The 14,149-nt window shown below is 37.3% G+C and overlaps 1 protein-coding gene across 4 annotated transcripts in view; it reads left to right on the top strand.

Moving 5' to 3' along the window:
- The window catches only part of LRP2 (LDL receptor related protein 2), a 118,807-nt gene that overhangs the window by 69,767 nt on the left and 34,891 nt on the right, over positions 1 to 14,149 (top strand). For 3 of the 4 annotated variants that reach the window (XM_019290235.3, XM_019290234.3, XM_019290233.3), the window contains exons 39-52: positions 96 to 284; positions 1,261 to 2,181; positions 2,727 to 2,892; positions 3,364 to 3,522; positions 4,459 to 4,748; positions 5,740 to 5,943; positions 6,197 to 6,226; positions 6,316 to 6,558; positions 7,600 to 7,725; positions 9,362 to 9,481; positions 10,324 to 10,455; positions 11,343 to 11,544; positions 11,995 to 12,290; positions 12,731 to 13,247. In XM_019290235.3, the coding sequence (XP_019145780.3) occupies positions 96 to 284; positions 1,261 to 2,181; positions 2,727 to 2,892; positions 3,364 to 3,522; positions 4,459 to 4,748; positions 5,740 to 5,943; positions 6,197 to 6,226; positions 6,316 to 6,558; positions 7,600 to 7,725; positions 9,362 to 9,481; positions 10,324 to 10,455; positions 11,343 to 11,544; positions 11,995 to 12,290; positions 12,731 to 13,247 (3,595 nt within the window). The remainder of the gene's footprint in view (positions 1 to 95; positions 285 to 1,260; positions 2,182 to 2,726; positions 2,893 to 3,363; positions 3,523 to 4,458; positions 4,749 to 5,739; positions 5,944 to 6,196; positions 6,227 to 6,315; positions 6,559 to 7,599; positions 7,726 to 9,361; positions 9,482 to 10,323; positions 10,456 to 11,342; positions 11,545 to 11,994; positions 12,291 to 12,730; positions 13,248 to 14,149) is intronic. The other variant, XM_010406826.4, reaches the window with a different exon arrangement.

Here is a 14,149-nt window from a genome sequence, read left to right as displayed (position 1 = left end):
CTAGTATTTTGGCATTCCTTTCTGGCACAGCACAGGTTTTAAGCAAGTTTGTTTATATAAAAAATCATTAATTCATACTTTTCAAAATATTTCAGGACGAAATGCACTTCATGTGGATGTTCACATGCCTTCTGGTTTCATCTACTGGTGTGACTTCAGTAGCACAGTTTCTTCTCAGAATGCAATACGTAAAATTAAACCTGATGGTTCTTATTTTAGAAATGTTGTTACAAATGGAATAGGACGAAATGGGATTCGTGGCATTGCAATTGACTGGGTAGCAGGTAAGCACAGCTGAATTTAGGAGAATGTTATTCTTTACATATTATAAAATTTTTAGGCTAACATAAACAGATTCTAATGGAACTCTTTTGAATGGAAGTACTAATTAACTTGTGGTTTAATGCACTGATTTTAAAATAAGAGGAAGTAATGAATGGCTCTTACGTTTTATATATATGTGTAAAGATGAAAGTTTATCAGAGTAGATGTATAGAGCCTTTTCTCTCCTGATGCTTTAATATTTGTCTTAGACCTCTCTTGTCTGTACATTTCTAAGTAGATGTGTACTACCATTGTGAAAACATGAACAAGAGAAGAATGCACAAAACCTGTCTCATGACATCATAAATAAGAAAATTATCTACCCTCAGATTTCTATGTATGAATATTATAATGAAAAGTAAAAAAAGCAGGAGAAATATTTTATCTTTGAACTGTAATTTCCACATGTGCACTTCCTGGTCCTATTTAAACATATTAGAGATTAATTCAAATATTAACTCTTCAGAAAGTATTCCTCAACAATTGCCGTTAATACTTTAGTTTTGTGTGTATATATATATATGTGTGTACTGTATATATGCTTTGCAAAAGTTCTTCAGTTGATTGATAGGCTTGTTGGGATGAGTTTTAGGATAATCATCTGCTGTAAACATTTAATTTAGTTACTGTATACAGTCCTGTGTCTTAACATGGATTTCATAGTTGAGTGTTTTAAAAGGCAACTATACTACTGATAACCATAACAATCCATGAGGATTTAGGAATTAATTGACTACTGTCAGTTTGGCTGTCTTCTTTCTAATTCATCAGATTGTAGGCAAGTACCTTTTGCTTCCAACTACTAACATATTTATGATGGCTATTCGTTTTGTGGTTTGGTATTTTAGCAGCTTGTGTTTCTCAGATATTGATGCTGATATTAACTTTCTCTTTTGCTTTTCTGATTTGATTTGTTTTGGGGTTTTTTATATACAGGTAATCTTTATTTTACAAATGCATTCCTGACAGAGACTTTTATAGAAGTTTTGCGTTTGAACACAACTTATCGCCGTGTGCTTCTGAAAACTACCATAGATATGCCAAGGCACATAGTAGTTGACCCAAAAAACAGATATCTCTTCTGGGCAGATTATGGGCAAAATCCAAAGATCGAACGTGCATTTCTTGACTGCACCAACAGAACAGTTCTTGTGTCTGAGGGCATTGTCACACCTCGTGGGTTGGCCATAGATCACAGCAATGGCTACGTTTACTGGGTGGATGATTCCTTAGATATGATTGCAAGAATTCAGCCTGATGGTGGTGATGTTGAAATTGTACGTTATGGCAGTCGCTATCCAACTCCATATGGTATCACTATCTTCGGCAATTCCATGATCTGGGTGGATCGAAACCTGAAAAAAGTCTTCCAAGCCAGCAAGCAGCCAGGCAACACTGATCAGCCAACAGTAATAAGAGATAATATCAATTGGCTAAGGGATGTTACAATTTACAACAGTAATTTCCAGTCACGTTCACCGCTTGATGTCAACAACAATCCTTGTTTGGACAACAATGGAGGTTGTTCTCACCTCTGTTTTGCCCTCCCTGACATTCAGACACCAAAATGTGGTTGTGCCTTTGGAACACTAGGCAGCGATGGCAAGAGATGTTCCATTTCAACAGATGATTACCTAATTTTTGCTCTTGAGAATGCCCTCAGAAGTATTCACCTAGATCCTGAAAATCACAGTCCTCCCTTCCGCACAGTCAATGTGTTAAGGACTGCTGTGGCCCTGGATTTTGACAGCATAAACAACCGAATATATTTTACACAAAGTTATCCTTCAGGAACTGGAAGAATAAGTTATGTTAGTATTTACTCAGGAATTGGCTCTCCAACTGTAATTGCATCTGGTAAGTGCACTGAATTATCGTATGAAGTAATCAGATATTAAAAAAAATGGACTGCAGCACCTCACACTAGCTCAACTTGGATTTTTATGCTAAAGGTCAAATTGACCACTTAGTTAAGCTGTCTAATAAAATGCTCCTTTTGCTTCCTCATTTTTTCCTTTTCTGAGATTCTTATATCATCTTGATCACAATGAAATGGAAATATAAAACTGGATAGGTATTATTCTGTATATAAAATGATACATGATAAATTAAAATTATGTGTAGTAAATTAATATTATGGAGTGAGGGAGGATTCCTGCTACTTGAAGAACAGCAACCAGAACTTCAGTCTGTGTGAGGAAAAGGTCTTTGTAACACTATTGTATACCTAAGACTGCCCGAGTCCCAAGTATTAGTACTCCAGGTTTTTAAATGGATGTATTTGCAGCGGTACCAATGGCATTTCAAAGAAGTCTTTGATGTAGCCAAATTATAATGAAGAATGTTGCAGTATCTCAGGAAACCGTGCTGAGCCTGTGTGTGTTTGCTTGCATGTGTCTAAGACCTGGGAACTCCAGATGGCATAGCCTTTGACTGGATCAACAACAGAGTTTACTACAGTGACTACCTCAATCAGACCATCAGCTCGATGGCTGTGGATGGATCAAACCGCACAGTGATCGCCCGGGTGCCACGGCCAAGAGCCATTGTATTAGATCCCTGCAGAGGGTATGTGCTGCACTTTGTTTTGACTGCAGGTGAAACTACAATTTAGACTGACAGAGACTGCCAGACATTTCCTGTAACCCTAACCCTTTTCCTGTTGTATTCCTTGAATGCTTCAGAAGAATCCTTGTTTCAGTATCAAAACACTTCCTGAGAGGATGGGGGCATTACTGTATTATATTGTGCTTTTAATTTCATTACTGGTTATACTGTGTTATAATTAAGAAAGAGATTAATTGACTTTAGCAGATTCACATAGGAGCTGGAAGAAGTTTTCCGAAGTTCCCTCCAGTGGACCCCAGTGATCCCTCTAGAAGATTCCCTTGTCAGTGTGAGCCAAAATAGAGGAAGAAGATCTTTTCCTGTAGTTTTGCACTGCACACCTCAGTGAGGGACACCAGGGTGGAAATACCACCAAAAGCAAATGAGCTTTGTGAGTTATATTTCATGAAAATGTAATCATGTTATTGACAGGTATATGTACTGGACTGACTGGAGTTCAAATGCAAAGATTGAACGAGCTACTCTTGGAGGAAACTTCAGAACACCTGTTGTGAGCACAAACTTGGTATGGCCAAATGGACTTACCCTGGACTATGAAGAACAGCAGCTGTACTGGGCTGATGCAAATCTGTATGTATTGACAAGACACTTGTTTGTTTACATTTGGTTAATATTTTAATAGCTCTATTATTTATTTTTCCTAATTTCTAAACTGGTTTTCAGTATTTCAGTTGAATTGGGTACTTGGCATAATAGGATGTTAGAGTTACTTAATAGCAGTGCAATGTCAAGTTTTAATATTGATGTGAAACTACTCTGCAATAAGAAGTTATATTATGTCACAGGGTAGATTTTGTTCTCTGCTTTATGCACTTGTACCCACTGTCAGTTTGTTTATCTTACATGCAATTCAGGACTTCAGTAACTGTCTTCGTTAAAAAGTACAATCCCATTACACATTTTACACTATTCATTGCTCATGGTTAATGCCTGTCACCTGTGAAATTTGGCCTGATATTCTTGCTGTTGCCTACCAGACAGAGCTCTAGCCTTGAATTTATGCCACAGTACTTCTTCCACCACAAGGAAAGTTTTAAAAAATAGTTTAGTTTTCTAAACATTCAAATTCACCCATGGTCTCAGAGAAACCACTGCAGCAATCAGACCTTTCGCTTCTGGTTCCTTCAGCATAGAAGTTCTTTTTCAGACTTCTTTGCTCTATCAGAAGAGTGTTGTCTGTAATGTAATAAATCCTGCGGCCTCTTCCTCTATGAAATCTTCTGTGAAGAAGGTGGTTTTCAGGATTTATCTGCATGCAGGAGGGAAAGACACTTGTAGTGGGATGTCTATTTTAAGAGGAATTCAGGATGTCAAATGAAACATACACTTTTCTGTTTCAAACTATAGTTAATGGAGGTGAGGGAGCATAGCAGCATCCTAGATATTTCAGCAGTGAGCACTGTTGAAATGCTGGATATCAGTTGCCAGACTAATTAGGGCATGGTTTTACACCTAAGTTAGAAGACTTCTTTCTTTTAAAATGTAATAATTTCTTTGTTATTGTAGGCAGAAGATTGAGAGATGCACTCTCTCTGGTACAAATCGTGAGGTAATTGTTAGCACTGCTCTGCATCCATTTGCAATGACACTGTTTGATCAGCACATATATTGGACAGACTGGAACACACGAAGCATTTATAGAGCTAATAAGTATGATGGTTCAGATCAGATTGTAATGATCATGAATCTTCCACAAAGACCAATGGATATTCATGTCTGGGCAAAAAGTAAGCAGCAGCAGTGTATCAACCCTTGCAACCAGTTCAATGGTGGCTGCAGTCACATCTGTGCACCAGGTAAGCTGTTATGCTTGATGACTGTAAGCTATTACTGTTTCCTGTATTAGAGTTTAGACTATAACAATTCTAGGCACATGGGGACAGCTGAAATATTTCTTAGTGTTCCCAAATTTTTAATATCTATTTTATTTAAAAATGCAATCACAATGATTGCCATTTAAGATCATGGTATTTCACCAACACACCTAAGGGTTGTATCTGAGAATTCTCACAACTAAAAATTATGGGTTTCTGTAACTTAAACCAAAGCATTGTTTTCTGGAGTTTAAACTTTTCTTGGATGAGACATGAAGTGAGTGCTGCAGGATATGCTTACCTTAGGAGTATATACTCTTACTGTATCAGGTGTTTCCTACAATGTATTTTAAAAACCTGTATGGTTGCTATTTCTTTATTACATAAGTGTTATAGAGCTGTTTCATGTGTTACAGATTTTTGGACGTTATGGTCCTTGACTTTGGAAAACTCATTCAGTGCCTGTTTTCATTTGTAGCGTCTTAAATACCATTAAAAATCTGTCTTGCCTGAAAACAACTCAAACTTCTCATTAATTTTGAGAAGAGCAGTTTGTCAATTGAAAGAAATTTTGAACACCTGTTTTGATTTTGAGGAATAAAGTCTCAGTGGGTATAGCTGTGATATTTGAAAGCATCACATACCATCTTGCTGCCACTAAAAAGCTATTTGGACAACAAGCAAATACTAAGATACTCCAAATTCTGACCTCAGTTCCTCTAAGGAACTCTGAAGTAACTTTTGTGGATTTTAATGGGTTTGCATATGCTTAACTGAGATAAAAGTCTGGCTAAGTCACCATACTACCATCTAAGTAAATAGATCATACAGGAATTATGAAAATTTCTTTGCCTTTTCCAGTGTTACAACTATGAAAACTTTCATGGAACCCTATATAAAACATCAGTATTAAATTTGTTTCCTTTTCTTTGTGTCCTTTTTTATTTTTTTAAACTGTCAAACATAAATTTAGGTCCAGCTGGTGCAGAATGTCAGTGCCCTTCTGAAGGACACTGGTATTTAGCCAATAACAACAAGCACTGTATTGTGGATAATGGTACCAGGTGTGATACTGGTTTCTTCACATGCCTTAATGGGCACTGTATCTCTGAGCGGTGGAAATGCGACAATGACAATGATTGTGGTGATGGCAGTGATGAGTTGGAAAGTGTGTGTGGTAAGCATTTGAAGTAACTGCTTTGGAGAGTATACTGTCTTGCCTGTTCTGTATTCTCTGTCACATTTATGCCTTTATGATCATGGATCTTATGGCTGTAGTTTGGAAATGATCCCTTGCTTGCCCACAGATTTGAGGTCTGAATCACTAGTGGTTTGCTTTAGAATCCAGAAGCACTATAGTATTGAATTTTTGTCATGTATAGCCAATTTCTAATTTTTTAATTCAAATATGTATTTTACTTTTCATGCAGTCCGTTTTGCAGCTGTGTTTGCCCTGGCAGGTAAAAATATTGTGATTTTACTTGTTACTTTGTCAGAGAACTTCAATTATATTTTATCCACATTTTTTTTTCTTTTTAACTTTCTGCAGCTTTCCATACTTGTCAGCCAACAGCTTTCACCTGTGGCAATGGGCGATGCGTACCCTATCATTACCGCTGCGATCATTACAACGACTGTGGAGATAACAGTGATGAGCTTGGCTGCTTGTTCCGAACCTGTGACTCCCACACAGAATTTACTTGCAATAATGGAAGGTGTATAGCCCTTCAGTATGTCTGCAATGGAGTAAACAACTGTTATGATAATGGCACCTCAGATGAGAGGAATTGTCGTAAGTTGAGCCTTAGTACCTAGTGCCTATTTGAGTCTGACTCTCTAGATACTAAAGGAAGAGGGAAGTGTGGTTTTGTGTGAAGAAATCTGACAAAATCAGCAAAAAGGACAAAAGTTTTTTCAATTTACATTACAGGTATTGTTAGTGTTATTTGAAGCAAATAGAATTGCTAAATCATGTTCTGGAACATCCTAAGATACTACATAATAAATGTTGCTTTAAGTAGTCTGCCTTGATGCAACAAATGCTCATGCAGTATGTAATGTTAATTCTTGTGAGTAAACCTATGGATTTCAAAAAGATTATTTCAGATAAATTGGATGTAAGGTTTATATTTTTGCCGGATCAGCTTGGAATTTGGCAATGGCTTTTTACTTTGTGTCGTGCTATATTAGTTATACTAGATTTAATCCTCAGGATGTATATTGTGATCCTATAATGGCACAGTTTAAAATTATATGCCTTATAAAATTATCAGTTATGTTTGTTTTAGTTAAGATGTAAACTGTGATTAGTTCAATATTGACTGCTTATGCAGTTCATGAAAATAATAACATCTATGCACTAAGATTAAAATCTTCAGTGAAAATTTATATCTGGAGTTTAAGAAATTGATGAAATTTTATTTAGATTTTTTTTCCATTTTGTGTGCCCACTGAATTTTTTTTAAAACATTGTTTAAAACATCTTGGTTTTTTTTTTGTTCTCAGAGAAATCTGACTATTTGCAATTCCTCATCTGTTAGCCATTTGTATTTGGTCTCACGGTCATACCCTACCAGCTGGTTGCAAATGTAGGCATTACAGTGTGAATACATGTCAATTTTCATTCCCTCATCTTCAAGTATTGGCATGTGGGTGTTTTGATCATGTTTTTGTCAGGACTTCCATCAATAAAAGCAATGGTTTAACTGCTCCCATATAGCATGAGCAGTATGAGTGAATCACTTCAGCAAATGAGTGACATGGGACTCTTTTCAACAATGTTACATATCAAATAGCTCTACAGCACTTTTGCTTTTTTTCTCCCTCCTTATAGCGGAGCGTACATGCCAGTCTGGTTTTACAAAATGTCAAAGCACAAATATTTGCATTCCTCGAACGTATTTGTGTGATGGTGATAACGACTGTGGAGATATGAGTGATGAGAGTTCGACTCACTGTGGTAAGTTAATAGGGCCTTTGTTACTTCTCTGATACTTCTGCAATTTGTTCCACTGCTCTTTACTTTTAATATAACTCCAACTGTTCTCAAAACATCTACTTTTTAAATACTGAAGTTATATATGCATGGTACTATTAGCTCCTAATTATCTAAATTATTCTTTTATCTAATATAAAGGATGATAAATTTTTGCAGCGTTTTAATACAGCATTTGAGGATTGTTCCTTTTGCTTATTCTGGTCTGTATTTCTTATTTTTTTTGCAAGGTGTTTGGCACTTAAATATTATAGAGAGCTGTCTTTTTCCATAACTTTAACATTAGAATATTCTTCCTTCTAACCGAATGAAATTGTATATGGTCTCAAATTTATTTTAGCTCTTTCATGTGGTTATGTATGCTTTAGCATATGATTTGTTGTTCATTGTAGCTTCCAGTTAGGGTATTGAAGTGCATTACAAACCAGATTAACTTTTCTAGGACATTTTTATTAGGTAGAAGTTAGGTAGTACTTTTCCCATATAAAATATTAGGGATCAGTTTATAAAACATAATGGATGTTTTCAGATGATGATTTGGTTTTAGTATTGGCTGAGCAGATTATTTTTGCTTTCACTATTTTTCCTAAAGGTACATGCCTTTAGGAAACTAACTATGCCACAGTTTTTCTAAAATATAAATTCAATTTTTGTGACCAGAATGTGGCCACTTTTATTATGGACACCAATGTGTCTAGAATATGTGGCTATAGTGAGCCTTGTTCTGCTTGTGAAAGGTGTGCTTTGTCCCTTCTACTGTTTATGTCCCTGCTGAATTACTTAAATTGAGAAGTGGTGAAGGACAAGGAAGACGGAGAGAAAAAGAGAATGAGAGATGAAAGAAACTCAAGACATTAATGAGCAATAGTTAACTTTGATTTCCATCATTAAAGGCACAGGGAAGAGCAAGTTAAAAGGCCAGACTGAATCCTTCTGGTATTTTGAAACCATCAGAGGGTACAGCAAAGTATTGGTAACTACTGAAGAAATTGTCAAAATCACTATACATGCCAGGATCAAGGGGCTCAGCTGAAGTGCAGACAGTACTTGCAGCATGCTGAGCTGCAACTATTCAGTGTTATGGTTTGTTCTTCACTGCCATTAAGAAAAGATTTCTACTAGCAAATGAAGAAAAAATTGGTATGAGGAAAACTATCTACCATGAGATATTACTTCCTTAGTGCACATTTTTATTTCCTGTAAAGCACTGAGTCTGCTATGCCTGGTTTGGGCACTGGAGAAATGAGTATATTGGACTGTGGTCATTTTCCTATGCGTACATCTCAAGTATAAATGTAGAACATATGTACAGTTGCTGCAAGCAATCCTATTTCCAGAGCAAATTCTGTCTACTTAGTAGCTGATACGTATGCCCTGGGAGAAAATTAAGCCCATTTCTTTGCATACAAATATCAAGCTAGTTTGTACCATGAACTCTTTCCAGAGAGGCTGAGAAAAGACTTCTTTCCTAGCATAATTTTTTCTCTTTCTTTTTTGGGGACTGTAATAATTTTTGCATAACATGGACTCAAAAGCAACTTAAAACAAGTTGGAAAGGTAGCAGAAAGAAAAGAAGTCATACATAGGTTTTTTCTTCCAGTGTCTCTTACTTGCACAAATAGTGAGTTTCGTTGTACATCGGGACGTTGTATTCCTGCTCATTGGTACTGTGATCAAGGAATAGACTGTGCTGATGGCTCTGATGAACCTGCCTCTTGTGGTAAGTCTGCACTCAGAAGATACAACATGGTGGATTACGGCAAATCAGTAGTTTGTCTTGCAGGCAGAAGCTTAATTCCCGACTAAGTGGAAAATAAGTATCTTTTGGGTTTTATTCAGTGTCTCTAATATGAGTCACTGAGTAATCTGAGTCTTAAATACTTAAAGCTGCGTATGGAGTATGAAGGCTTTAATTGCAACAACTGAATGCTTGTAATGGGATTACTCTTAATGTATAACTTCCTATCTCTATAAGACTATGATAGTAGTGAATCAAATGGCAAAAAATAGCCAGTGTTTTGATATTGCTTTGGATGTAAAAGCAGATTTCATGCTATACGGAAAGTATGCATGCAGTACTACATTTGGGGAAAAAGGGAATGTGGGATGCAGAGGGGAAGAGTGTTGACACAGTATATGGGTATCATAGTATTACAGTAAACAAATCCTGTATGTACAATAGAAACTGACAGGAATAAGCAGAGGAGTAGGGTAGGAGGTAAAAAAAAAGGACAGTAATTTCCAGGGAAGAAGAGAAGGAGCTAACTGAAGTCACTGACAATTGATATTATAACATAGTTATTATTCTCACTGTAAAAGTAAGAATAACACAAGGCAAGATTCTTCTATGGTTTCAGCAGGGCTGGTAGGTCACTTTGCATATTATTGGAGTTACACCTTTAGCCTAAGAAAATGTTTTGCAGCTTATACATTAACTATTTACATTTAAGCTTTGATTTTAAATTTCACTGTCATAAGCTTCTCCCTGAAATACAGTTCTCAGCAGATTTCATGGCAGTGCAGGTTATTTTAACAAGCAAAGTGATTGTGTTCATTTTTAAGTGCCCCAAATGCGGACTTGTTCGAGTGACCAGTTCAGATGTGATGATGGCAGATGTATCCCAGCAACATGGATCTGTGATGGTGATAATGACTGTGGGGATATGAGTGATGAGGATCAAAGACATAATTGTGGTAGGTGGTTAATGCAAATAGATACTACACTTTGTCCTGCGGGTATTTTTTAGAAAACAACCAACCCTCAAACTCTCACCCACTGCCAATTTTTCTACCCCATAAAGGTGCACATTAAGTGTGAGGTACAATCCTTCTGTACCTTCATTTTCATGATATTGAATCAAAATTAAATACTTTGTTGGTAGTAAAACCCAACAAAACATTGTTCTAATTTCGCAATTACTCTTCTTTGAATTGTTGAGTTGAAATGGAGATATAATTAACCTGGATTGTGTGTATGATCTGGGCAGCCAGAGCAGCTTCCGTGGAGATACTCCCTGGTGATCATGCACTGCATCAATATGTGCCATATTAATAACCACATTTGTGGCTTAATATCTGAACAAAATAAGCCTGTCTGTTCAGAGAGTGAACAAAGGGAAGGAGGTTCACCAAACCTAGTCCCACTTCTTGATTTTTTTGAGAACAGCTGATTATACTTGTAGTCCTTGGCTGTACTAACTATAATGGTGCTACCTCTGTTTGCTCTCTGGAGCACAGAACACCTTGAACAAAATAGGGAATCGAGACTGTCCAGCTCTCAGAAAATCTGGCTCAGCTCCCTGAAATTCTGGCTGAAAAAGCTTATATTGAGAATCCAGTGATTTCCGCACATATCAGCATTGCCTAAGGAATTCTTTGGCTCCCAGTCAGCCCCTATGAAGAGTAATGTGCAGTTTTGTACATGAGAAGGTACCTATCTCTGGTATCTATCTCTGCATGTGCAGTAGGGCTTGGCTCTGTTACGGATTATGGGTGGATATCCAGGCTGTTGGTGTGTGTGGTGGAGGAGGGTGTCACATACACAGAGTATAACTTGGTTAGTGAACATGGTTTTCCTTCAGCAAACCGCAACTGCACAGCGGCAGAGTTCATGTGTGCCAACAATCAACCCCCACTCAGGAGGTGCATTCCTCGGGCATGGGTCTGTGATGGTGATGCTGACTGCAGTGATGCTCTTGATGAACACCAGAACTGCACACGAAGATCTTGCACAGAAAATGAGTTTACCTGTAGTAATGGCTTGTGCATCCGTAACACATACAGGTTTGTAACTACTGAAGCAGCTGTAGAAATTCTCAAAATTGCTTGTAGTGAAGGAGCTAATTCAACCTTTTTTCCTCACCATTAGTTGTAAGTAGATCTACATATTGTAATGAAACTATTTATCTGCTCTGCATTTGTGCATTAGCTTTGACTCAAAAATGCTCTAGAATTTTCTATGTTAATATCCCCATTGCTCACCATTAGCATTTAATCCTTCTTATTGTCATTAGTAACCTCTCCTAGAGTGATTCTGTCCAGCCTGTAATGCACATGGAGAATATAGAGGACCCACAGGATCAGAATATATAATATGACCCCAGTTTCTGAAAGTCTCTTCTATCGGAGCCAGTAATACCGGCCTTCTTTGGAAATTGGGAGAGTGTATCTATCCCTCTGCCCTGGAGACAGTGATTGCCTTCTTATATTTGAAGAGTGTTCATTCTTCTTCAGGTGTGATAGGCGGAATGACTGTGGTGACAGCAGTGATGAAAGAGGATGCATCTATGAACCGTGTCAACAGCACCAGTTTACTTGTCAGAATGGGCGCTGCATTTCCAAAGCCTACATCTGTGATGGGGATAATGACTGTGGTGATGAATCTGATGAGCTGGAACGTCTCTGTAGTACACCAGAAGCAACCTGCTCTCCCCATCATTTTAAATGTGACAATGGAAACTGCATTGAGCTGGTTAAAGTCTGCAATCGGTTGGATGATTGCTTAGATAACAGTGATGAAAAAGGATGTGGTATGTATAGATTTATTTGTACTGTCTAGTTAAAAAAGCTTAGGCACCTTTGAAAAAATTAAAATTATAAGAAAGGTATCTTTTAAATTTTTTTGCTGTAATTAAATCATACTTATTATGTGCTGTTTTAACTGACTGTGACAATGAGCTAATGATATAAACAAAATATATTTCATACACTGTTATGTATTGCCCTTGCATTTCCAAAATATGCTATAGTCCATAGTTTGCACTTAGGGTGTTTTGTGACAGACTTCAGAGGTGGTAGAATAATTTAATATTGGATTAGGTTGTTTTCTTTTTTTCCTTTTTTATGGCAGCCCACATCCACAATCAGCATTTTCAGAGGGTAGCAGGGAGAGAGAGAAAGTGCATTGGAAAGTGACTGCACTATTACTCTGCTAGCTGGTTCCTTGAATAGAACTCCTTTCCTTCCCCAGGTGTAAATGAATGCAGTGACCCTTCAATCAGTGGATGTGATCATGACTGTACAGACACACAGACAAGTTTCTACTGTTCTTGTCATCCCGGATACAAACTTATGTCTGATAAACGGACTTGTGATGATATTGATGAGTGCAATGAAACTCCATCAGTATGTAGCCAGATTTGTGAGAACACAGCTGGCTCCTACATCTGTAAGTGTGCCCCAGGCTATATCCGGGAGCCTGATGGAAAAAGTTGCCGACAAAATAGTAATATCTCCCCATACCTTATTTTTAGCAACCGTTACTATCTGAGAAATCTCACAGCAGATGGCCAGTCTTACTCTCTCATTTTGCAAGGACTGAGAAATGTGGTGGCACTGGACTTTGACAGGGTGGAAAAGAGGTTGTACTGGATTGATGTGGGGAGGAATGTCATTGAACGAATGTTCCTAAATGGAACAAATAAGGAGGCAGTGATAAGTGATGATGTGCCCAACGGGGAAGGTATCGCTGTTGACTGGGTTGGCAGGTAAGAAAATATGTTTTTTGTCTTTCTGGGCTACTGAAGAAATGATGTGTGAAGGAGTTTATCTGAAGGGTTTTTCCTCACTTCATATGAAATTCCTGATGAGTACTGAAATAGTTTGGAATGTGGATGCAGCGTTATACAACTGCTCTGAAACTATTTATCAGCATCTAATACGTAACACTGTTCTTTACTCTCATATGTAGTATACTGAGGTTATGTCAGACTTGCTCTCTCATCAATCAGTCATTTGCTAGCAGTTGTTGGGATTGGGATGCAGGCTTCACTGCATAAACAAAATACTGTAACAGGTAACTAGATTCCAGTGAAGTAAGTAATAGTAAGCCTTAATTAAATTTAGCTCCTGTACCAATGTGAAGGGCATGTGTCTTTTGCTCTTGAAAAATGCACCTGACACACTCAAACAACATGATCCATATAATTTTCTGCCAGGAGGCCAGCATATGAGTGAGGTAATTGGAAAACACATCTCATCATGGTAAATTTTTAATTGCCTGCTCTGTTTCAAAAAGTAGTCTGATTTACTGCCACAGAACCTCTGTCCTTATGTGGTGCCCACTCTGACAGTGTTCTTGTTCCTGCTTTCCAAGTGCAGTAATATAAGTATGAAAAGTCTAAAGAACATGGATCAGACTGTAAACTAAGAAGAATTGTTCAAGAAGTCACTTTGGGAACTTCCATGAGAGTGTTTATATGAATATGTCCATATAAAAGTTTTTATGTTTAAACCACTTTGTCTCTAAACCTAATGATAATTAATGTTGCTCGCACCCCCAAATGCTTTATGATTCATGGAAAGGTGAGGAAGCAAAAGACAAATTTTAGCTGAAATGGTCCTACTGCTTCGTTTCTAATACAGCTTTTGAATTATTTCAGCTACCATT

This window comes from Corvus cornix, chromosome 7, assembly GCF_000738735.6.
Source record: "Corvus cornix cornix isolate S_Up_H32 chromosome 7, ASM73873v5, whole genome shotgun sequence".
Lineage (NCBI taxonomy): Eukaryota > Metazoa > Chordata > Aves > Passeriformes > Corvidae > Corvus > Corvus cornix.
The sequence above is the reverse complement of the archived record's forward strand: the minus strand, read 5'-3'. Positions and strand labels throughout refer to the sequence as shown.